Here is a 27,938-nt window from a genome sequence, read left to right as displayed (position 1 = left end):
TAAGATTTTATCATAGTAGTTTTATTCCTACTGATACAATCAAATAGCTAGAGAGTTGGAGGTGATTCACGCGCCTAATACAGCCTTTACAGAGAAAATGTACATAAATATAAGAAAATTAATGCGAGCACCTCAATACAGTTAACACCTCAATACAGTTAACACCTCGATACAGATATCAGCCCAAAAGCAATGGCAAAACGACTAGCTCCACTATGCATTTCGACTGTCCCAACCAGTGAGACCAATCATATGAGAGCATGCAAGTCGCAACTTATCAAGAAAATCTTGAGAGTCTCAAAGTAATGAACAGCCAATAGGAGTTAATTACAGCAGTCATGAGTCTGTAATAACCAATGAGGGACGGCTCTGATGATCACATGATCCAGATTGACCAATAGCGAAAGCAGGTCACATAGCTTCAAATGTCTCGAATAGTTGCTGCTGCTCGCTCATGTCGATTTGACTAGTCATCTAAAACAGAAAAATTAGGAGTGAAACGATTGTGTGCAGCCAGCGAATAGAGAGTAAACATCATTCTTTCATGTGCTATAATGTATCTAGAGTACAGTAATCATCATATATCAGTGTGAGCCTTCATGAGAGAACAACTCTAGTATATGATTGCAAAGTGAGACAACTCCCAGTCCGCTCTCGATCACTTACCATCATCCTTTTCCGCTTTTCCTGTTCCCGCAAACGCGCTCGTTCCCGTTGTATTTTGCTTGCGGAGTCTGATGGGGGAGTTGGCTGAAAAACGATCGTTAGATTGCAAGCTAAAACTCATGGAGAAGTATGACAGGCAACCAATATCTAACAGTGTGATTGGCAAGAAATGATGTCTCCGGCAGCTAGAATGTTAACAGATATAAACAAAGTTAATCCATTCCAATGTTTGCTTCACATGTTGGCACAACTTGGAAATAAAAAATGCATTGCTTGGTTCGTTTCAAAGATCAAAAATTACTTTAAATACCTCGATTGCATATGACATCAAAAACATCTCTTTGATAAACTTGTGAAAAGATTGAAGTGAAATCTAAGTTGACAAAAGAATCAGTAAAATGGTTTTATTGTCAGTTTGCCTGAGAAAGACATGAATAAAAACGAAGGCTGGACAATGTTGGTTTAGTAAATAGGGAGGAAACGATAAAAACGTGCCCAACTTACTTTAGCAAACAATAAGTGGAGCTTAAACTACGTTGATTTGTAATATTATTATCGTTAATTTTTGCTGACATTTATACTTTCATTTACAAAATTATGTCTACAGAAATGTTAGATGTTGGTATGTTGGGAATAACTTTGTAAACTGAGACAAATATTAGCTCCAATTGACACAATTATCTAAAGACATTTGTACGGAGGAATGATCCCAAGATAAGTGAACTAAAATATATTGGAGGATGATACTACTATACGAGGTAACTACTACTATACGAGGTAACTACTACTATACGAGGTAACTACTACTATACGAAGTGACTACTATTATACGAGGTAACTACTATTATACGAGGTAACTACTACTATACGAGGTGAGTACTGCTATACGAGGTAACTACTACTATACGAGGTAACTACTACTATACGAGGTGACTACTACTATACGAGGTAACTACTACTATACGAGGTGAGTACTACTATACAAGGTAACTACTACTATACGAGGTAAATACTACTATACGAGGTGAGTACTACTATACGAGGTAACTACTACTATACGAGGTGAGTACTACTATACGAGGTAACTACTACTATACGAGGTAACTACTACTATACGAGGTGACTACTACTATACGAGGTGACTACTACTATACGAGGTGACTACTACTATACGAGGTGACTACTACTATACGAGGTGACTACTACCATACGAGGTGACTACTACCATACGAGGTAACTACTACTATACGAGGTAAGTACTACTATACAAGGTGACTACTACTACTCGAAGTAATTATTAGGCTGTGTAGAACTAAGGCTACGAGTCGAATATCTTGATAAGAAAGGGATAGATACCTTATCTTCTTTGGGAGGGGGCTGTTTAGCCGGTACATCTGGACGCTGTGATCGCTCTGCTAATTCAAGGAGTCGTTCCCTCTCAGCAGCGGCTTTTCTCTCCTGTTCCACTCTCTCCGCCTCCACTCTTCTCCTATAAAATACTCCACTGTTACAGTACTATTAGGATTACTAGCTGATATTATAATTTAGAAAGGCTGTGGTGTCAAATACTAAGACATGTCAATGTAAAATCTCTTCTCTATCGAATCGGTGAAACTTATGAACATTGAAAAACTCGGAAACTCTTGATAAATGCAAGATTTAAGATAGAGACCGATAAAGAAATTGATAGAGAGAAATCGATAAAGAGAAAAATCGATAGAGCGCGGAATACTTAGAGAAAGATCGATAGAGAGAGAAATCGATAAAGAGAAAAATCGATAGGGAGAAATCGACAGAGAGAGATCCATTGAGAGAGAGATCGATAGAGAGAAATCGATAAAGAGAAAAATCAATAGAGAGAGAAATAGATAGAGAGAAATCGTTAGAGAGAGATCGATAGAAACAGAGCAATCGATGTAGAGAGAGAAATTGATATAAAGAAATTGAAAGAGGAATTAATAGAATGAGAGAGAAATAAAGATCACTTGATAAAGAGATCGATAGAGAGATCATCAGAGAGGGATTGAGATATCGAAAGAGACAATTTATATTGAGATCAACAATAGAACTATTTTTGTTAGGTGACAGGCTCATTACACTTGGATGGGAATAAAATAAACAAACTAAATAAGTTGATGGAAGTAGTTGGTTGGCAGCGAGACTTCAACTACCGACCTCTCTTGTTCCTGTTTGGTCTTTCTGGAACGCTCACTCTCCTCTCTGGCCTTTGCAGCCATCTTGTATTCCTTGAATGCATTACCTGATGCGACTGGTTTCTTTGAGCTTGGAACTTGAGACTTGTTTGCAATGCCTACACAAAATATTAAACTAGTTCTGACCAAACATGACTTTCTATGCTCGTAATGCATATAGTTTTTCCCGCTATAAGATATTTATTAGCATCCTCAAATACTTGTCACTGGCAGTTTTAACATTGTGTGACCGATGCAGGCAGAACAAACCACACCAGTCTACAGTCAACCCTCTACATACAGTCAACCCTCTACATACAGTCAACCCTCTAAATACAGTCAACCCTCTAAATACAGTCAACCCTCTAAATACAGTCAACCCTCTAAATACAGTCAACCCTCTACATACAGTCAACCCTCTACATACAATCACCCCTCTACATACAGTCAACCCTCTACATACATTATTATATAATATATATAATATATATATATTATATATATAATATATATAATATATTATATATATATGATATTAAAATATTTTTCAGACTAGCCAATACATGTTTATACAATGCAAGTTTGTGTTGGCATTTGATCCTTTAATACTCATCATGAAATTTTGCTTTATACTCAACAGTAACGTTACGCTATCTAAAACTTTTGAGCAAATACAGATGCCGTTGCAACAGTGCGGAATCATGTTCTCTTGTACAATAATTGTTTGCCATGAGCGAAAGGTTAGGAGATGTATGAGATATGACCATAGATTTAAAAACTAATCTGGTTATTGTTATTAAAATGAAAACTAATTTATTGGCACAATTTAAAAAAAAATCTCTTGATAATCATACACTACATATTTTCAGCGCATTTTGAGCTAGCAAAGAGAGGACAACTCCTTACCTGCCCATGACTTGGCATTTTTGAGCTGTTGAGAACTTTGACTGAGACTGAGCTGAGAGCCGAGCGAGTCGGACCTGTCCAACTGGCGGTCAGTTCCCTGAAACAGCGAGTGAACACTTATCATACAAAGGAGGGACAACTCCGATCAAATACAAAGAAGGAAAAACTCTAATGAATTGACAATCACTGAAACAATCACAACTGAAACCAATCAGATAGAGTGGAAATGAGCCCACTTGACAGGATATGAATGTACAGTTCATCTATATACACATACATATATATACTAGTTGAATGTCCGGTGTAGCATGGGTATGAAAAGCAGCTTATAAACAGTGGAAGGTAATGTAGTTGCCATTGGCCAAGCTGAGTAAGCCAGTATCCGTATGGCTAAATTTACGAATAAGGAATGTGAGAGCAAGCTTTAGTGACATTGCGCGTAGCACAGAGTTGTTATAAGAATTTTAACCGAGATAGCGACTCATAACTTGTCGCCTTGCCAACGAGAAGTTCCGAGACCAGAACTTCTGCGTTATCAATTTTTCATCGCTAGATTTTAATGCCTATAGCTGGATGGACACCGAACGACGACAACAAACTTCATGATTTATATAGATGTACAATCTATATACATAACTGTAAAATCATATACAGTCATGTTCATAAATATCAACACCCCTAGAATTACGAGTAGTATTAGATGAGAAGATTATAATTAAGCCTGAGTAAGTCTTACAATTATGGTGTATTCAACAATTTATATATCAAAGTGCAGCTGAGACTTCATTCTTTCCAATACCACTAATTCCATACACATTGGAAAAACTCTTCTCTTTCTCAAGACTGAGTTAATTTTGAACAAAAAACAGCAATATTTTACCTTTGATATTTTACCCACAATTCCATTTAAAATTACTTCAGAGACAATTATTTCTAATCTTCAAATACATTTTAAGCATTCTGTAAACCATGGACTGAACTTCAAAGCATTTGAACAATTTTGAGTAGGACAATTTTAATTTTTGAAAGTATCATGACTTTAGCCATTCCAGCCTTTAAACTTCTAAAATCAAGGTCAACCCGTGTTGGGAAATTTAATTTTGGGTTTATCAAATAAAGGAGACTTCAAGCTTTAATTTGATATTAGGTTTGTATATGGTATGTCATCAATACTCTCCAGAATTTTGGTCTAAAGTTAGCAAACACTAAAATGACAGGAGTGTTAATATTTATGAACATGACTGTACTATATCATATAGATCTATGATCAATCAAACTCTGGGTCAACATCTTGTTATGTCCAAACAAATGTCCTCAAAAACACGTTAAAATAATAAATTTGAGATAGATAAAGTGAAATGTTATACACAAATATAATATATGAAAATCGAGTAGCCAAAGACATAAAAAGTAGATGAGTACTCTGGTTTATCTATTGACATCAAAAGTATCGTCCTCTGCGTTAACGTAACAAGAGCACAGTTGAAACCTCCTCTTCTTCATCTATTCTCATGTATTAGAAAACTGACAATTTGACATGACAATAAGTTTCCCAAAACTAATCATTACCCTCTCAACAAATGTTTCAGCAGAAATGGTTTTGAACCAACGGTTCTCTTTCACCATTTTCATCTGCTGCAGTAAGTTAATCCCTATAAATCTAAGAGAGATCTATGATGAGTAGTACTCACTTGTGATTGGCTAGAGGTGCTAAGTGATTGCCCGGACGGTTGAGATGATTGGCTGGCAGGAGTGGAGCCAAAGCCTGAGGAACCATTAGAGACTAAGGAAGACGTTGAGGGCTTCAGACTCGCTGTTAAATTGAAGAAAGAAGACAACTTCGGTTAATAGCTTGTAGTATTAAATAATCAAAGCGCCGTTGAACAGTTTTAAAATATAATACATTTTAAAACTGTAACAATAACTAATAACAGTATAAAAATATAATATGTATATATATAATATATATATTACAATATTTAAAATAATGCACTGATAGAGTTGTGCTTATGTTATCATCTGTTCACTTTTCCTGTACCAAAGTAGAGAATGAAGATTAGAAGGTGGCTGATTAGCTCAGTCAGTAAGCTATTAACTGAGCGTCAGTCTATACTAAATGTCACGATGAGCCGCCGTATTGGCCAACACTTTAATCGTCTCACTCATCGCGTGTACAGAATTTTGTGATTGCATTGACAGTTTAAAACAACTGCTATTGTTACACAAAAAATAAAGGCTCTGACATACATACTGCACCTAATCATTTTCAAAAATTTAAGATTGATTCAAAAGTTACCTATTATTAATTACGAGTCTGTGTGTGCTCTGTAACTAATCTCAAGTGAAGACGATTTCAGATAGGAGGAATTACAATGTAAATTGTAATTTGTTCGATGAAGACCCCTCATTTCAACAAATCAAATGCACATACCCTATTTCTGATTCGTCGATCCCAAAAGTTTTTGGAAGGAGAAAGTGACCATCATTATAAATGGCCAATGGGGGTAACCAAGAAAAACATTAGGGGCATTTAGTGATTAGGGACTAGACATTAGGGATTTGATTTTTAAATTGTTATAATTTTAAAAGCTAATCTGGAACTACAGCAATCTCAAAAGTACCGCAATGAGCTAATCTAAAATAACAGAGAGTTATGTTTAACGCCTGTCGGTAAAAGCGCCAGTATGTAAATATGTTAAAATGTAGCATCTATGCTGAGCAGTTTGAAGTTGCGAGTCATCCGCTACTCACTTCAACAAAATAATGCTTCATCTGAACTAGAACCACTGGGGGGTGGAAACAAACAAAGTAGCGTATCTGCTAGGGACCATAGAACTGAAAATTAATATTTTTGTGAATTCCACTTTTGATCATGATTTCAGCAATTTACTTGATGTTCAGATCATATTCAGATACTTCAAGGATCAAATACTTGATCAACAGAGCTAGAAGCAAATAATGCGTTTAACTTAAAAGAATATCACATGGAGGCAAATGTGATGTCAAATTATAAATTATTTCAGACACTCTACGCGATTCTGACGACTTAAACATCAAGCTGAAAATACTTTAATTATATGAAACCAAGCTAATGAAAGCCAGCCATCTCACAGCCAAGGAGATAAGAGCACCCACCGAGTCCAGTCGACTTCTGTATTGGCGCTGCAGGACTAGGGGTGGGAAGAGTACTAGCCTTAGGAATGCGGCTTTCTCCAATGAAGAACTCTGGTGCAGATGCTAAACTCTGTAGTAAATCGAGATTATAGTAATACATGCTATATTACTCCAAACAAAAAGCAAAAATATTTCATGTCTAAAAGTAAAACAAAAATATATCTTTACTAAACATAAGAGTGGTCTGTCTAGCTGTCCCGTTTATCCATCGCCAGGGAACAAGTCTAAGATAAAAGATAGCTTCCGATGAGACACCAACTCGTGACATTCATCTTGGTATACCGACACTCTAACGCCTGCATCAATCGATTGCCCTCAAGTACTTCTGAATAATTGCCCGACTATTTTTTCAGTGTTTTATCGACACACCTGACGGTCTCTCTTGGCGAACTAGACAGCCAGAGTACTTGTATATATACAGAAGAGAGAGATAACCCTATATGAACGTCTTTTCCACCCAAGTGCGACAAGAAAAAAGGGATATTTTAAAGGAGATTCTCAATATTCAAATCGAATTTCCACCGACTTCACACTTAACGTGACATTTTTATGTATTACGAAGCCCAAACTGTGCATAAATTATTTACGTTAATTGGAGTTTACGTTATCGGAGCGTTTAGTCTATATGGGTTGCGATACTTCAACAGGCAAGTTAGTGCGGTAAAACAAAGTGACATGAAGCTCACAGGCTTGTGTTCACATGAAGCTGTGTCATCGTTATCACATGACCAAACTGTTACACTAAGTCAAGGCCACTTAGAAAATGGCTGTTCGTTGCAGAAAAAATAAGTTTCCATATGTATCCCGGTGACAATTTCGTTTTGCTCTCATCCATTCAGAGCATTCTGAGTATGTTTTGTCTGCGGCATGCCTGCGAAAAGTCCAACAATAGCAAACTTGTGCGATCAAGCTGCCGATCAATTGGGTGCTCGAAACGTAAGTTCCCACTTCATTGTGATGGTCTAACGATCCCGTTGCTGGTGCCGACAGCCAATATGAAAACCAGCCTTTATGAAACCCATTTACTCTTTCTCAAAGAACACGTCAAAAGGCAATAGCATGCCCAGTAATAGAAATAAAACGATCAATGAAAGAGATAACATGCCTAGAAATAGCCTAAAGTCAAGCGGGAGTGTGAGCATAATTTCCTTATTCAGTAACGAGCATGTAATCTCCTGCTACCATATCTGTATGTAGAGAAAGTCACTATACCTGTCTTTGACTAGAGGGCAGCGAGTGATTGGAGTCACTGTTATTGTCGAGAGTCGGTTGGACCACTGCAGATTGTATTGGAGTTAATGATCGACTTGGCTCCACCTGTAGAGCATATTATACATGAAGAAGCACACGTAATAACAGCCATGACATCTGATGTTTGACTGAAGACACCTGGAGCTAAGGCAATGATGGACATTTTGTTGGATTAATTTTAGTCCTCATAGCGTCAGCAATGAATGCTTCCGTTTTTTTCCACAATTACTTATCGCAAATAGTGATTCATTAATGATGTGCTAACATGTGTTAACAGCCAGAACATACAGCTCGACTTTTACAAATACGGCATGAGACGATTTGAAACGATTTTGAGACATTTTTTAAAACGACTTTTTTAAGATGGCTGCGTGATTGTTCCTATGCACAGAAAGCACAGTCCAAACTTGGATTTTAAATACTTCAGATCACAAACAAATCGAAATTCAAACAAAATACTTTCAACGTTGCTCAAGATGGGAAACGCAAACTTCCACTCAATCACCGGTGACGATAAATAAAATGCATTTTTCACTCGTTATCTTCAATATTTTGAGCCACCATGTTCGATCTGGTTATGAAATACTGACTGTATTTTGTTTCTCATGTGTAGTGTTAAGTGTATCCTTATAATTTAAAAAAAAAAAAGTAAAACACGGAAGCTATTACAAGACTTGGTTTTGCATCAAAGCTGAGGAAATGAGGCTGTGGTATGACTTACTACTGATCAGGCAAAGAACTCTCCAGCCAAACATTTTCTACTCACAGAGCATTTCTGAGAAGTTAAGTAGACATTGTATACAACTAGCTCTCTCACAACATAATTTATTGTTCAATGTAAAATGTGTAAAACAACTAGTGAATCATTTTCTAATTTTAAGATTATTGATGTTATTTGAAACACGAAAAAGCATTTTGGAATTCGAATAAATTGTTTTTTGAACATCCAAACAACCTTTTGAAGGAGTTTCGGTTGGGAACCAAAGATAGACTGCACGTTTAGCAGAGGAGCTCTGTAGCTATTAGACTTCCATAATCTAGGCCTGAGTCACAAAACTCACACTACAAAGTGGGCTAGAATTCTAAGTAGTATTGGTCATCCCAATCTGGTCCTTGGCTCACAATATTAATGATTATGTCATATTAATGATTCACTTGGTATTTAAATAGTGCCAGTAGCAAAGGCTACAAGCACCTTGCTGGTGAGGCAAAAACAAGATTACTAATCCTAATCTATGCGTGTTGATTCGATAAATTTAAACTAGTTATCCCATAACTGCCACAAACAGCTTTCCCTGTTTTATCATAGGTAAATCAGATTCGCTGATTCCGATTTTGTACTCAAAATAAAGATTGGTCCACTAACTTTCAATGTCATTTTTGTTTTTGAAGGCTTTTTTACAGCGATTCAATATCGGTGACACAACAAGCCCCGCCCCATAAATATGTGACGTAACCTAGCTTTTTAATGGCGGAGTTTAGTCCGATTTAGAAATATAGAGACGGGTGTCTTAAAACCCATTATTCTTTAAATTCAGCCTTCAAAATAATCTCAGTCTTTTCTGAAAAGTAAATAAGCTATTTAACATTGCTTGTAGCTTGTTACAGGATGTTTAATAGGCTGAACGCCAAGAATGAGATAAAAAAATGCGATTTTATCACAAGCTAGTGTTGTTATCGCGTTTTTTTTGAGCTCATTCTTCGCCAACTTTATTGGTAAAGTAAATTATTATTAAATGACCATCAAATATCAAGTGCAAACAATAACCTAAATATTAATGTGACAGGTCGTATCATTTTCAATACAAATGAGGCATCTCATATAGTGCACAATAGGCTTCCTAGGCGAAAATTGTCGATCTGGCTTAGACATTGGTGAAGCCAAGTCATTACCAACATTCATGCAAATGTAATGTTTGTAGTGTGGAGTTGCTATGACCTTCCTAAATGTCAACAAATAATTTCTCAGTTTGTTGTGTTAACCATATTGACCGAAATCACCATTGATAAATGGCTATTTCTCAGATTAAATGGCTTGATTTTGAAAACAGTTTTGAAAAGATGAGAAATTTCTCTATTACAAAATGTTAAAAAACAATTTTATGATCTGACTGCATTTGTATTGAAAATAATATGACTTGTCACAAATTAATACGATCACCTTTTCAGTCTACTTGTTGTCCCAGCAAGTAGACTGAAAAGGTGATCAACGTTGAATGTAATGACAAAGAAAAGTCGGAACAGGACTTCCAGGCATAGACATTCTGTCGCAAAACTTTTTGGCATGACGATTTCTGACGCAGACATTCGGGCCCAGGTTACAAGTTCAGAATTGTGAGCTATGGCTGGACAATTTGTAAGTTGAAATGGAAAAGAAAGATTTGTACATAACGGCTACATTTACGTATTTGACAGACGTAGTTGATTGAGATCCTTCCAATTGAATTTGGCGATGTGAAAGAAAACATGCACGAAAAAGAAGGAATCCACGCTAGAGATGGTGATGAAGTGACCAACAAAATAAACCAACATGGCCACGGATCTATTGAAGCTGTTAAATATGCAATAAAACACCAAGTAGAATAATGTGATCAACAACTAAAACACACTGAACCAAAATAAAATTTTAATTATTTTTCTTCGCTCATCTCCAAGAAAAAGGTATTCTATAGGAATTTTCTTAAAATATCTTTTGTATTTTCTTGTTATTATCGTGTTATTTATTTACGATATATTAACATAAATAATTTCTTCTGTGTAAAAATAGCCCTGCTAAAAAGTCTACCGCCAAAAAGTCCTGTGACAGAAAGTGCTAAACTAAGACGAGTGAATCACGCATATATTTTGTAGTTTAAAGAGCAGACAACATCTTATAGCGCAATCGATGTTTGAGAAACGTTATGACTCAACAGTCACTCACCGTGGAGACTGCAGGTGGCGCCTTTAGAGATTCCCTGTGTTTATTATGCTCTCTGGTCTTCCTCGACATCACTGCAAGGGCAACAGGCTAAAACTGAATGCCTCCGAGAGAGAGAACACCAGAGTACAAACACTCTCCAACCCGAAATGGAGAAAAGTAACCTAACAGTTTGAAACACCCCAGACTTGGATCATCCAAACAAGTCTACAGAATCTCGCATTGGCTAGCCTCAGACTGCTCTTTTGTTTCCTTATTTGTTGAGACTCCTACATTTGGACGTTAAAGTGAAACCACCTGATGAACTGAGCTACCCAAGACTGTTTAGCAATCTCTAATTATGTTAATATTTTATCATCTCGCAAGTTATGGTGTTACCAGCATTGAATAGAGCTTCCATAACTAATGCATGAGACGCGAGGGTGAACACACTTTTGCCTTATATACAGACCAGCGTCCAAAATAAATTTATTAGTTGCTCATGTTCTCACAAAGCCAACTGATACCCTCCTTATACCACATGGAATCACCGCAGCAGACTGACATCTGAACCACATGCCAAGATTTGTAAGAAGGGTATGTATATAGGAACAGACCAAACTAGTGAATATAGCCTAACGAACGACGAATCGGTGAACAAATGAAATTTAAAAACCCGTGTGAACAAAACCAGCCAAATAAACTTCCCAAAAAAGGAGTAGAGGAAGAAAGGAAGAGGCAGAGATTGATTATTTAACAATGGCTGATCTATATTTGACAGAGATAGGGTTTTGAGAATAAATTTATAGGAAAACACCAATCAGTCACTTGTGAGTTCAGGCAAAAATCATAAGAATCACTCGCTGGACTAGCCAACAAAAACGGATACATTACGTATATCCATGTATACAATAGTGTACGTGTATAGAAGCTAAATCTACAATATTTATGTACAGCAATACATTTATGTACAGACTACACCTACATAAATACCAAATAGGATGGTTGATAAGAATAATATTTTTACGAATATAAAAGTTTGAGAATATAGCCCAGCGTTGGCCCTGTAGCAGGAGTAACATAGCCAAGGAGAGAGCCACGGGATAGCCTTAGTTCTGCCTTGAAATTCTTCCATCTCTCCGTCTTCGCATGCTTAACCCACCCACCGCCCCTCTACTCATGCATGAAGTTTATTTGGCTGGTTTGACACAAGTGGCCGACCCCGAGACTATATTACTGCTACTACAGACAAAAAACCTCCAACAAAACTGGACTTTTAGGGAGGGGCTACGAAGAAGCCAAGAAATGACCGACTGCAGCTGAGCACTGGATGCATAACAACTAAAATAAAATATCGTACAGTGCTCGTGTGCTACGTTCTAGAAGAAAGAAATTTCATGACGCACGGAGCATAGACCAAAGCATAAATATAAATTCCTAGCTTATGTTGTAGCCCGTGAGCTAACAGTGGAAGAGGGTCGTCTAACCTGTCTCACTCTCATCCGATGACTCATCACTGGAGGCGGAGCTAGAGGAGTCGCTGCTCGAGTCTTCCGAGTTGCTGCTAGAGCTGCTGTCGGAAAGACGTGATGCGCTGCCGACCTGCTTGCTCGCTGCTAGAGATTTTCCGCCTGTAACCAATCGAAAAGGTTATGGAGTAAGTTTGGCACACATGAAAAGGCACCACCTATTACACTAGTAAGGTACATCACCTATTACACTAGTAAGGTACATCACCTATTACACTAGTAAGGTACATCACCTATTACACTAGTAAGGTACATCACCTATTACACTAGTAAGGTACATCACCTATTACACTAGTAAGGTACATCACCTATTACACTAGTAAGGTACATCACCTATTACACTAGTAAGGTACATCACCTATTACACTAGTAAGGTACATCACCTAGTACACTAGTAAGGTACATCACCTACTACACTAGTAAGGTACATCACCTATTACACTAGTAAGGTACATCCCCTATTACACTAGTAAGGTACATCACCTATTACACTAGTAAGGTACATCACCTATTACACTAGTAAGGTACATCACCTATTACACTAGTAAGGTACACCACCTATTACACTAGTAAGGTACATCACCTATTACACTAGTAAGGTACATCACCTATTACACTAGTAAGGTACATCACCTATTACACTAGTAAGGTACATCACCTATTACACTAGTAAGGTACATCACCTATTACACTAGTAAGGTACATCACCTATTACACTAGTAAGGTACATCACCTATTACACTAGTAAGGTATATCACCTATTACACTAGTAAGGTACATCACCTATTACACTAGTAAGGTACATCACCTATTACACTAGTAAGGTACATCACCTATTACACTAGTAAGGTACATCACCTATTACACTAGTAAGGTATATCACCTATTACACTAGTAAGGTACATCACCTATTACACTAGTAAGGTACATCACCTATTACACTAGTAAGGTACATCACCTATTACACTAGTAAGGTATATCACCTACTACACTAGTAAGGTACATCACCTATTACACTAGTAAGGTACATCACCTATTACACTAGTAAGGTGCACCACCTATTACACTAGTAAGGTACAACACCTAGTACACTAGTAAGGTATATCACCTATTACACTAGTAAGGTACATCACCTATTACACTAGTAAGGTACATCACCTATTACACTAGTAAGGTACATCACCTATTACACTAGTAAGGTACATCACCTATTACACTAGTAAGGTACATCACCTATTACACTAGTAAGGTATATCACCTATTACACTAGTAAGGTACATCACCTATTACACTAGTAAGGTACATCACCTATTACACTAGTAAGGTACATCACCTATTACACTAGTAAGGTATATCACCTACTACACTAGTAAGGTACATCACCTATTACACTAGTAAGGTACATCACCTATTACACTAGTAAGGTGCACCACCTATTACACTAGTAAGGTACAACACCTAGTACACTAGTAAGGTATATCACCTATTACACTAGTAAGGTATATCACCTATTACACTAGTAAGGTACATCACCTATTACACTAGTAAGGTACATCACCTATTACACTAGTAAGGTACATCACCTATTACACTAGTAAGGTACATCACCTATTACACTAGTAAGGTATATCACCTATTACACTAGTAAGGTACATCACCTATTACACTAGTAAGGTACATCACCTATTACACTAGTAAGGTACATCACCTATTACACTAGTAAGGTACATCACCTATTACACTAGTAAGGTATATCACCGATTACACTAGTAAGGTACAACACCTATTACACTAGTAAGGTACAACACCTATTACACTAGTAAGGTGCACCACCTATTACACTAGTAAGGTACATCACCTATTACACTAGTAAGGTACATCACCTATTACACTAGTAAGGTACATCACCTATTACACTAGTAAGGTGCACCACCTATTACACTAGTAAGGTACAACACCTATTACACTAGTAAGGTACATCACCTATTACACTAGTAAGGTACAACACCTATTACACTAGTAAGGTACAACACCTATTACACTAGTAAGGTACAACACCTATTACACTAGTAAGGTACACCACCTATTACACTAGTAAGGTGCACCACCTATTACACTAGTAAGGTACATCACCTATTACACTAGTAAGGTACATCACCTATTACACTAGTAAGGTACAACACCTATTACACTAGTAAGGTACAACACCTATTACACTAGTAAGGTACACCACCTATTACACTAGTAAGGTACATCACCTATTACACTAGTAAGGTACATCACCTATTACACTAGTAAGGTACATCACCTACTACACTAGTAAGGTACATCACCTATTACACTAGTAAGGTACAACACCTATTACACTAGTAAGGTACATCACCTATTACACTAGTAAGGTACATCACCTATTACACTAGTAAGGTACAACACCTATTACACTAGTAAGGTACAACACCTATTACACTAGTAAGGTACACCACCTATTACACTAGTAAGGTACATCACCTATTACACTAGTAAGGTACATCACCTACTACACTAGTAAGGTACATCACCTATTACACTAGTAAGGTACATCACCTATTACACTAGTAAGGTACATCACCTATTACACTAGTAAGGTACATCACCTATTACACTAGTAAGGTACATCACCTATTACACTAGTAAGGTACATCCCCTATTACACTAGTAAGGTATATCACCTATTACACTAGTAAGGTACATCACCTATTACACTAGTAAGGTACAACACCTATTACACTAGTAAGGTACATCACCTATTACACTTGTAAGGTACATCACCTATTACACTAGTAAGGTACAACACCTACTACACTAGTAAGGTACATCACCTATTACACTAGTAAGGTGCACCACCTATTACACTAGTAAGGTACACCACCTATTACACTAGTAAGGTACATCACCTATTACACTAGTAAGGTACATCACCTATTACACTAGTAAGGTACATCACCTATTACACTAGTAAGGTACATCCCCTATTACACTAGTAAGGTATATCACCTATTACACTAGTAAGGTACATCACCTATTACACTAGTAAGGTGCACCACCTATTACACTAGTAAGGTACATCACCTATTACACTAGTAAGGTACATCACCTATTACACTAGTAAGGTACATCCCCTATTACACTAGTAAGGTATATCACCTATTACACTAGTAAGGTACATCACCTATTACACTAGTAAGGTGCACCACCTATTACACTAGTAAGGTACATCACCTATTACACTAGTAAGGTACATCACCTATTACACTAGTAAGGTACATCCCCTATTACACTAGTAAGGTACATCACCTATTACACTAGTAAGGTACATCACCTATTACACTAGTAAGGTACATCCCCTATTACACTAGTAAGGTGCACCACCTATTACACTAGTAAGGTACATCACCTATTACACTAGTAAGGTACATCACCTATTACACTAGTAAGGTACATCACCTATTACACTAGTAAGGTACACCACCTATTACACTAGTAAGGTACATCACCTATTACACTAGTAAGGTACATCACCTATTACACTAGTAAGGTACACCACCTATTACACTAGTAAGGTACATCACCTACTACACTAGTAAGGTACATCACCTACTACACTAGTAAGGTACATCACCTACTACACTAGTAAGGTGCACCACCTATTACACTAGTAAGGTACAACACCTATTACACTAGTAAGGTACAACACCTACTACACTAGTAAGGTACATCACCTATTACACTAGTAAGGTACAACACCTATTACACTAGTAAGGTACATCACCTACTACACTAGTAAGGTACATCACCTATTACACTAGTAAGGTACATCACCTATTACACTAGTAAGGTACAACACCTATTACACTAGTAAGGTACATCACCTACTACACTAGTAAGGTACAACACCTATTACACTAGTAAGGTACAACACCTATTACACTAGTAAGGTACATCACCTACTACACTTGTAAGGTACATCACCTATTACACTAGTAAGGTACATCCCCTATTACACTAGTAAGGTACATCACCTATTACACTAGTAAGGTACACCACCTATTACACTAGTAAGGTATATCACCTATTACACTAGTAAGGTACAACACCTATTACACTAGTAAGGTACAACACCTACTACACTAGTAAGGTACATCACCTACTACACTAGTAAGGTACATCACCTATTACACTAGTAAGGTACATCACCTATTACACTAGTAAGGTACATCACCTATTACACTTGTAAGGTACATCACCTATTACACTAGTAAGGTACATCACCTATTACACTAGTAAGGTACATCACCTATTACACTAGTAAGGTATATCACCTACTACACTAGTAAGGTACATCACCTATTACACTAGTAAGGTACATCACCTATTACACTAGTAAGGTACATCACCTATTACACTAGTAAGGTACACCACCTATTACACTAGTAAGGTATATCACCTACTACACTAGTAAGGTATATCACCTATTACACTAGTAAGGTACATCACCTATTACACTAGTAAGGTACATCACCTAGTACACTAGTAAGGTATAGCATGTTACATGCTGTGTGAAAATTAAGTAATTATGAGTTTAATCTACATATCACCCTAATCTTTCTTGTGAAGTACCGTTTCTCAAAAAATGATTTTAAATTGAACAAATTTTATGTCGTCAATTTTATCTAAATTCCAACACTCATCACAGATATTACACTGGCTTTTCATGAGACTACAACACACCGATTAATAGTTGTCTGATGGCACACCGATCGATGCAGTAAATATTGATATTCAAATCTTGATCAACACATGGTATAGAATTAGTTTTTTGCAAAACACAACTTACTAAGGAAAAGAGAAACGGTGATACTAACAACTTATTGCCCTTCAAACTCGAAAAACCTTGCAAGTTTTCAATCTAATATAGTCCGACAGAAACTAAGCGACCAGTGCTAAAAAATGGAAAGACATACTTGACTGGGCAGCGTCGAGGGCAGGAGTTGCACTACTTGTCGGTTTACCGGCCGTACGAGAGCCGCTGTTCAGAGAAGTCTGTACATCTTGTAGTCTCTTATCAAGCATGGCCTTCTTCGCTGCCAACGCTTCATGCTTAGACTTGGCAGCAGGTTTTTGATCTGCCAAAGAAAACATCAAACATCAAAAACAAAATAGTGAGGTATGATGGAGAGAAAGGGTGCATGAGAGAGTGGTTGACAGATGAGAGAGAGCCATTGGCAGGTGGGTGACAAATGACGGTTAAAAGTGACATTTATAGGCAGTGAGAGTGGGGGACACATGAGGTAAGAAGAGGATGCCGATGTGAGACACGAGCAGCAGAAAAATGAAACGCCGAGGGAAAATAGCTGCTCGGGAAACCGAGCAGAGAGAAAAGGTGGTTGCTAAAAGCATTGCTTGATATGTGGCGAACCTCCACGTATATATCACTAAAGCACCAACAGAATGCACAAGATATGTAGGATTAAAACAAATTGTGCGATCAATACAAGAGAGCCAACGAGATTGAGAGAGCAAACTCACGGCCGTAGGGCTTGCGAGACTTCTTTTTGAGCACTGACATGACATAACGCTCGAGCTCACGCAGAGTTGATGGCTTCAGGGTCTCGAAGTCAATCTCTATCTCATCGGGGTTGCTATCACGTAAAGATGGCTCTCGCGATGAGATGACATGGACAACTCGGCCCAGTTTGTCACCTGTAAAAGCCTCTTGCTTAGGACAAAAGAGTAATTGACAGCTACATGTAGTAGCACACTTTTACAGAGTCTCAAGAAGGTGCACAGACATAACAAACAAACAAGACAAACATCTGTCGATTATGGCCATCAATTCCACATCAAGACTAGCCATTTTTAATTTCGACGTAACTACCATATCACCCTCAAGATTGCTGTCAACTATGTTATGATCTGAAGCATTGGGATGCAATAACTCTACAAGCTGTACGTCTCTATGCTTCATAAAAATGTTCACTAAAATCATGACCAAGCATTGACGGAAAGAGTGGCGGCTAAAGTGAGCAGGACACAGAAAGTTGTGCTCACCTGGGAGCTTGTTGATATCAAGACTGAGTTGCCTCTTCTCATCATAGCTCATTGGTTTGGAGTTGTCCTCATCGTCAGAGTCGAACGGGGGCGGTAGAGGACTTTGTTTTGGCTTACGGTTAGTCGCTGTTTTTGCGCCCTTGTTAACCGGCACAGAACCAGATGCGCGTTTAGATGCGACAGACTTGTTCGGTGGCTTATTGGTCTTTGTGGAAATTGTCGATTGTTTTTTTGTAGATTTTATTGCTGGTGTGCCAACATTCGGTTTGTCTTTTTTAAGTCCGGATGAGACGTCTGTGGAAGGAGTTCCAGGCGCTGTCCGTTGCTGTTTTTTGGCTGCGCTATTTGAGCTCGCAGATGGTTTTGATATCTTCGAAGGTTCTTTGTCCCTTTCTTCAGCCAACTGCTGCTGAATCTTAACTAACTGTTCTTCGAGCTCCTTTAGCTTTTGTTTTCTCTCACGTGACTCGGCTTCCTGTGAAGAACATGAGCAATAAAAAAGCAACTATACTCTATAGATAATCACAGGTGATGAAAACTCCAACATCAACTAGTTTGAAAAAAATCTCTGCCTGGAGCACTACTTGGGCAAATCTAGATTTAAAGGAAATGTGAGTGTGGCATAGCCTAGACATTCTTCAACATCACCCTAAATATGCTAGCAAAACGTTTAAAAAAAAGACTATTTTGAATTAAAAAAAGTTGCTGATTTTGTTTAAATCTTAACAGTCGTCACAGATATGACACAGGCTTTCCGAGAGACCCATCATATCATTTGAACATGGCCAGTGACAGGAGTCAATAAAAATTGATTATTATCGTTTTAGCTACACATGCCGATCCTCACTCATCCTGGGTGATGGAAACCACTGACTGCAAAAATTAACCCCAAATTCACGTCAACCCTCCACTTTTTATTTGCAGTAGATCAACCGCAGTTTATACGCTTTGTTTCGTTTTTATCCAATTCACTCGAACATTAAAAAGGCAAAAATCACTTATCTTTAGCAGCCCTAGCAATACGAAAATGACAAGCTTCCACTACATCCACTCATATGGAGAAGGCAGCAATAGACACGTGTAGTCTGCAGCACTTCAACAAAACCATCACATGAAGAGCAAATCTCAAGTTAGACTTGACACGAATACAAATATGAAAGCTTCACACATTTTAACAAATCTCCAGGGCTGAAAGTTCGCCTCAAGTACTTGGCAGTAACGCACCTCCTTTACTTCATTGCGTACGCCTGTAGATAGTCGGTCAGCCTGGTTACCGACTGTCTCATCATCACTGCCAGCAGCGACGGATGTACCTGCATTGCTTGCCCCATCGCTGTCTTCGCCACTAGAATCTGGCATCTTTGCATATTTAAGTTCAAACACATCCTACAAGATGATGTCGTGTTAGGCTACAAAATCAGAGCTGGTGAAACGGTAAATGTTTAACATGGATACACACATCACATCCATCTAGGAAACTGCTATTAATCAACTGCAAACAAAGTGACTGACAAATTATATGTGAACGACACTTCTTTTAAAACATTATTCTATGAATATCACGGTAGGAATAACAAAAAATAAGTTTCTTTCAGACTGAAAGAATAACGAGATATTATCTTGTGCACTTCTGTAGATATTGCCAGGCCAAATTCTCACCAAGATGTTCATTCACAGGCAAATACATTTGCACATTTTGGAAAATGAGATCAATAGTGGGTTTCATAAAACACAAAACCAAGAAGTAGTAACTAATTTTATTTCCTGAATCAGTTGAGCCCCGACATCACACGCTGCTGCTTCAAGCATCCGAACGGCCTGAAACTTGTGCAAACTAATTCATGCATTTCACCATTTGAAAAATACCAGTGGTAATTACGATTCAGCAAGCCACTATTTTTCAAATGATGTTTCAAGACATTACACAGCGCAATAGTCCCTCTCAGACCAACAGCACTAATACTAGTCTTTACATAATTGTCCACAGATTAAAATATATATTTGTGTCTTATCTTTCTATTCTATATATACATTATATTTCTAATTTCAAAATGCTTCCGTGATAGACGTTTACAACATATTTGAATATTTTATATCAGAATATGGAGTGTTTTAACTTTGAAATGCAGAGATTTTTAGGGACAAAATATGTTGCTTTCCAGCTTATTTCTAGGTGTTTCTGAATCTTTCTTGTATAGCTGAATTAATCTTCAAAATTAATAAACATTCAAAGGTTTTGTGCCAAGTTTCATGGCAAACTGTTTTTACGGCAAAATAGTTTGCCATAAAATAAGTTAGCCATAAAAACGGCTGGATTTTATGGCTAAGTTTGCCATCCGCAAATTATTTCTCAATATGAAAGCAATAGATATTTAGAAAGCAATCGATATTTAACACAAATTCCCATATTAATGGTTTTCAGACAAGCGTCAAGCACGAATGTAAGGTCCTTATCGAATAGAACTATAAAAATGTAGCTAGACTCATCCATGATAATAAAAGAATATAGTGACGATTGTTAAGAACACAACTGATCTAGTAAAGAATATAGTGACGATTGTTATGAACACAACTGATCTAGTAAAGAATATAGTGACGATTGTTAAGAACACAACTGATCTAGTAAAATCACGACACACAAAACTGATCAATGATTAAAAAATAAAAAACCACTCAATCTTTTAATCAATGATTAATATACAAAAACGAGAGGGCAACTCTAAATGTGAACGGCTATGAGCATAAGCTTTGTTTTTGAATGGATGTTCGCTTGGTTAAAACTTAATCAAGCGATGTCTAAATTAGCATGAACCACATAAGATGACTATTCATTAGTATTATGCCACCGATCATAACACCTTGCATCATTAATTAATACTTACTTAATAGCAATCCAAATGTAACCGTTTATAATTGGGACTATGAATACTTCTATACAACGCTACATGTAAAAGGCTCTCATTGACACGCTGCACCACCTAGAACACGCTGCACCACCTAGAACACCGCCATGTTTACCGAGACAGTAGGTATTACATCTATCACCAAATGTAACCACATAACAACTATCTGCTCTTTACCCACTTAAGTTAACAAGCTTAACTGTTCAGCGCTTTGCTGGCCCAAGCATTTTTATTAGCAGAAGGAACAACAAAATTATAATAAATTAACAGGCCTGTTCATGGCTAGAGATAACAGATACAATAATGACTCACGTGTAGCTTCTTAGCCATAGCAACGACATCAGTATCAGGTTGATTGTATCGGTAGCAATTCATAAAGATGAGCCTCACGTCCTCAACAAACTCTACGTGGGACGGATACTGCCTACCCTCCATCTTCTCTTTGACAGTACCTAGGTCCATAGGCTTTTTGATGATGTCAAAGTAATCGATGAGGCCGAGAGCACGAGTATCCACCGGTTTGTAAAATGGCCAGGCATACGCCTACAACACAGCCAACGCATGAAAGCGCACTCAAACAGTTCCACGGTATGACTAACTAAAAGCGAAAATTCAAGGTGATGAGCACTTACACTCTGTGAGAAAACTAAACAGCAACAAGATTACGAGTTCCAGAGGCAAAGGTCTGAAGCAGTTAAGAAAATTTGCCATGGTGGAGATCAGACACTTACCGTGTGTTTCTTGGAGAGAAGTTCTTTAAGAATTGTACTGCAGTACTTGAGACGTGTTCCAAGTCGACCTTTTTTAGAGACCTTTGAGTGCTGTACAGGTTCATCAGGGAGATCCTTTTTTGGTCGCTTTATCTGTCGATGACTCTCCCGCCTGACAATAGGCAAAAATTGACTTCAAGGTCAAGACTGTACACAATTTTACATGTAGTTTGTACATAACTTGATATATCTAACCAAAGTTTATAAAATTGAATTTGTAATGCCAAGTCCGGTGATGCTTGCTCTAGTGATGACACCCAAACGGCGTCAATGCTAGCACACAATGACACCGTTGGAGTGGTGCCAACGCGAGATCTGAAGATTGATCGTGGACTTTATAAGGTGGACAAACAACAAATTAATTCCCTTTACCAACTAGTTGCTAGGCTTTTCAATATAAGTACAACAAAGCCCACTCGGCAAGTATAATGAAAAAGTCAATTTTAAGAAACAAAAATATATTTGATGCTATCACTTGTGTTTGTAGGCGTTATATCATAGCTGATTTTCGGACCACAGTTTTTGTGCCTCAATAGCCAACAGAGAAGTTACCAGTAAATGAAATTTAATAGTAAAACTATGTCTGTTCTTGAAGGCTTGAAATTGAGTGAGATTTAAGCCTTGGTTAAGATTGTCACCGTGGTAACTATTACTCTTCAAGCAGAAAGAGGACAATCCTTCTCACCTGTTTGCCAACTTAGCAGCCGAGTCTTCAGGGTTATAGTCCGGATCCACTCTACCAGGAGTTGTTGTATCTGCCTTCCTTTTCACACCCTGCCATAATGAACCAGGTGTGAGGATTCAAGGCAACCGCTTTCAAAATATACAATTTGACGCGATGAACCGAATAGAATGACATACCTTTTTAGTTTTGGAAGGAGCAAGAGGCATGCTGTGGGCAGGCACCGTTGAATCTACATCGTAATGAGGTGCCGGGGCTGGGACAGGCGGAGGTGCCGGGGCTATAGGCGGACTAGACGCAGTCGACTCTACATGAGAAAAGATTCCAAGTTATTGGAAAGTCATGAGCGTAAGGAAACAGAATCTGCGAGTCTTTTTATATATTTTACGGCTTTCTCTCTCCTCAGCTATAAGCTAATCTCCGCCAATCACATAACTTTGTTGTAAAGCCAGTAGCTTTATTAAGCTATGTAAGCGCTATCCGCTGGGCGAATAGGAGCACAGCTGACCAAACAATGAATTTAACATTCGTAAGCTTAGTACGTGCATTTCCAGCACAATTCCTGTTTAACGTTCAATAGAAAGATTTATGAGAGAACCAGTACAGCAAAGAACAGGCCTGCCAGACCAGCCTACTTAGTACGCTTACTAGTTGAAGTTATCATCATGGAACTTTTTTTTACTACATTCACATCAAAAGTACAAGTATTGTTAAAAATAAATGCAACAATAAAATATTCCACCGATTTTCTACGGAAACTTGTCATAGAGCCATCGCAACAAAAATGTTCTAATAAACGGCTATGATAACTCTATGAACGGCTATGAACACTTCCGTTCGGTCCCGTGAAGTTTTGAGTTATCCGAGTGACTGTATATGCACGACTAAAGAATCTCTGAAACTACATACAGTAGGAAACTATACCGAATGAGATTAAAGTATCTGTACATGGCAAAGTTATGCCCCTGAAGTGTGAGAGGGCTAATTCCTTAAACTTAGATGCAGCTATTTACAAGAGAATGAGATATCAGCAAGCCTGCCGTAAAACCTCTATTTGAATGCCACCTCTAATGGAGCGCCCCGCCACTCTAGAAAAATGGTTGAAAAATACAGTGCCATCTTTAATTGAACTCCACATTTAGGGAAGGTTGAAAAATAGAATGCCATAGCGGTCAAATAGGTTTTACGGTGGATAGATATTGGCCATCACATCGTTGTGAACTTGGATAGCAAATGATTTGAAATATCCCTGTTGACACACCTGGCTGCTGGTGCTGACGGAGTGAAGGGGGAGGACCAAAGTTTCGTGCCTTGGTAGGCTTTTTACTGCCCTTGCTAGGTGGCTGTACCTCCTCTTCATCTTTTGGCATACCAGCCATCTTGGTTATGAACACCTACAAATCCAATGAAAGCCTAAGACAGTCCTTACAGAAAGACCAGGATAACAACTATATAACATCTATCATAAGTAAAAAACTGTTTTAAACATGTGACATGAGAATTTTATATATTAAATAAAAAATCATCGTTTTTCAATTATGATCCAAGCCAAAGCTAAATTTAGATTTGTGATCTCTTTGTACGGCATAACATTAGAACTAATAGCTAATACAGAGCAAAGCTTCGGGAAAGATGAGAGTTTACAAGTTCCGTTTTTATAATGAATAGACTGTCTAGAAAATTCAAAATTTAGTAGCAATATATACAGACTTTAAGAGAACAAAATGCAGCACATAATTGATAAATAGTAATATATAACGGATGATGAATCTAAAGAAATGAAATTTGATAACAAAGCAGGCAAAATGTAACTACAGCCGAACTCAATTTGTCTAATTAATCTAAAATATAGTTTTACAGTTATTCGCAGTCAAATGAAATTTCTTCGCAAGTCAACCACATCGTGTGTGATGGCGGTTGATATGGTATATCAACCGCCATCACAGCACACACATGATGGTGTACTAGATAAGCATAGTGTAACCTAAACCTTGCCTAGTTTTTACCTAGCGTAAATGTCTGCTTAAATTTCAATTTCTTCCAGCTTTTCCATTTTTATGTAAAAAGTGTCACGCTTCAAGAAATCTTAGCAAATTAATTTTAATGTACAAACAAACATTTGTTCAAATTATACAAAGAAAATTAATATGCACAGGGTTGACTAACATTGTAGCAAAATATTTGAATTTTTCCCATTACCCAGATATTTATGTCACAATAATACAGAAACTAAAATGAAAATGGTGAACTTGGTGACTGTCAGATCTGTTAACACCAAAAACAATTTCATAGACATTTCAATGCTAGTATTACTTTAAAAATGAATACCATCCTGTTAATATTGTATGAAATAAATTATTCGAGACTCGCAAAGTTTAGCCTCATCTAAACAGTGGAATACGTATAAAATTAATTGATTGTCATTAGCATGGATAGGCTGAGTGAACTTGGACCTCTGTCAATTAGTCCAGTTATTCTCATTTAAGGGGATAGTTAAAGAATTTATTGTTTGAAGCTATTGTTTTGCAGTAGAACAAAAGTTTATCGCTTACAGTTCAACAGATAAAACTTGGTAATTTATTGGCTAAAAACATTTTAAAAGTTTGTAAAACGTTACTGCAGCTGATAGCAGCAGCAAATCAACCAATGCTTCCGCATAAAACACGATAGTCAAGCAAATGTAACAGCAAATATAACAAGCATTGTGACATTGGTTCAATTGAAGTTACGAATATATTAAATGAGAAGTAGTTAGTAACTCCAAAGACTTGGCTAGTCGAAAGTTAAGTTGAACTATTTCCTCACTGCAACGCTGAATTATTGTCAGAATGTTGGACAATAACAGTGATAGTCAAAATCACCACTGCATAGAGATGACGACAATGTCACAATGTATTGTAATAGTATCTAACGCACCAAGAGTTAGGCAGTGAACAGATACTATGAGAAAACCAACCTTTTCAAGTTGTTGGGCCATAAGCACGATGTCCTCCCCAGGTCTGTTGTATATGTACGTGTTAGTGAACATCTGGTTAAAATCAGCCATGCATTCGCTAGCCGAAAAGTAATAGTTGTTCTCTAGCCGCTTTTTTATAGTTCCCAAATCCATTGGCTTGTTGATTATCTTGTAGTAGTCCTGCGTGACAAATAAGCTATAATAGCCAAGTTGTAAGAGAGGACAATTCCAGTGACATAATGAGAAGGCAACAGCTGGAAAGAGTTGGCAAATGCAGACTAACAAGGAGTTTTAAAACAATGCTTAATACAAAAATATGTATCAAAAAGGATTGAAAAAAATTTGTTTAATATTTAGTTGGCGCTAACTTTTTAGTAATACATTTGTCTTGAATTTCTAAGAAAAGGCTTGGCATACAACAGATACGAACATGTGCAACCATTTTCTTTTCAACTTGGCTTTAGTGAGTTCCATTGTCAATATGTTAGTATTACTACATAAACTAAACACATCAGAATCTCATACCAAAAGAGCGCACTGAGCACCACACCACTAATACTAACATCTATTTTGGAATTTCAAGATTGACCACTTCCATTTCAATTCAGATTTTATGTGACCAAACACACAGGCTTTGGCAAGAAAAAAGGTCAATGATATATTTTATGCGACCTCAGTACCTGACACCATGAATTATCATACGCTGTTCTACGAATCACTTGGTTCAACTGGATCAGAAGAAAGTTAGTTGATAGACAAAATAAATGGAAACTTACAGGGAGCTTTAATTTGATGCAGTCGACTGGTACATGAAAAGGCCAAGCAAAATGATGTTTCCAGAGTGGCTTAAGGACTGATTTGGAAATATACTGTAGCTGATTAGTCAGTTTGCCTTTTCTACCAGTAAAGGGTGGTGGAGGCGGATTTGTGGTTGGGGGTGGTGAAAGCTGAATGTCATCTTGGTCCTGCAACCGAAACAGCTTTGTTATATGATGCACGGACTACCCAAACGTAACAGTAATACCTTGAAATAAGTTAAACAAACACAAAGCGCCTTAATGTACCCACCATTCCCCCAGTAGAGGTGGCCATGGTGTCTTGTACAGCTGAGGTGAGCGTGTTTGTGGAGCCCACTTCAGATTCCATCCGGGACCTAAGTAATAAAAGCATCACTAGAAACTTCAACAATCATGACGAAGCATGAACATATATTCAACTGGTTCTGACTTGACCAGCAGGACAATTTAGCACTACGTAATATTTTGTGTAATAACAAACTAAACTAATGGCTAGTGTGAATATCGAAGATAGCGGTTACATTGAGCCATGTAAGGCATGCAGCGTATAACGATAAATGTCTCGGGTGCACGTATAATAGATGCCAGCAACGTTTTTCCATACTACCAAGCCAAATAAAACGTAGCATCTCATGTTATCCATATTGAAAGAGGCCCGTGCGTCAGCTACTGGAATAATACCCTTTACTTTTGCACATTAATACCGACAATACAACATTATTCAACTGCGAGAACGCCCAGTAAATAACAATCAAGACGATTATCGTGACTCAACGGAAAAAAAAAGTCAATGTGTACAAACTTAATAATATAAAACTTAAATATATTACAAAGAATGATTTTGGACTAACAATGCTACATAGTTTAGTTCTAGTGTATATACTTCGTATTTCGAGTAGCGTCAATGGTGAGTGAAAAATGGCGCGTCATCTCTTCAAATATACTGATTAAAGTGAATAGTTTATACTAGCAAAAATGTTATCGCGATGCACCACATCATAAAAGTAAATTTATACCGTTCTGTGAAGCTCTCAGGATTCGAATAAACAACCTGAGAGCCAGGATGTCCGCCAGAAGCTATAGCGCGCCATCGATGAAAACCGCAGATGTTTCCTCATCTAGAGATGAA

At 37.5% G+C, this 27,938-nt stretch overlaps 1 protein-coding gene across 1 annotated transcript; it reads right to left on the bottom strand.

Annotated features, from left to right (window-relative positions):
• On the bottom strand, nt 1-27,938 carry LOC137397911 (bromodomain-containing protein 3-like). The gene is made up of 23 exons (XM_068083981.1): nt 27,826-27,938; nt 27,081-27,165; nt 26,789-26,977; nt 26,013-26,192; nt 24,318-24,450; nt 23,236-23,363; nt 23,060-23,148; nt 22,336-22,486; nt 21,917-22,147; nt 19,926-20,087; nt 18,702-19,176; nt 18,180-18,353; nt 17,615-17,776; nt 12,573-12,716; nt 11,110-11,180; nt 8,151-8,255; nt 6,900-7,008; nt 5,456-5,577; nt 3,765-3,861; nt 2,842-2,977; nt 2,023-2,155; nt 667-750; nt 1-474 (listed from the first exon to the last, which is right to left on the bottom strand). Exons 2-23 carry the CDS (start codon nt 27,156-27,158, stop codon nt 412-414), a joined length of 3,216 nt encoding a protein of 1,071 aa, XP_067940082.1. The 5' UTR covers nt 27,159-27,165; nt 27,826-27,938; the 3' UTR covers nt 1-411.

Source organism: Watersipora subatra, chromosome 6, assembly GCF_963576615.1.
Source record: "Watersipora subatra chromosome 6, tzWatSuba1.1, whole genome shotgun sequence".
Lineage (NCBI taxonomy): Eukaryota > Metazoa > Bryozoa > Gymnolaemata > Cheilostomatida > Watersiporidae > Watersipora > Watersipora subatra.
The sequence above is the reverse complement of the archived record's forward strand: the minus strand, read 5'-3'. Positions and strand labels throughout refer to the sequence as shown.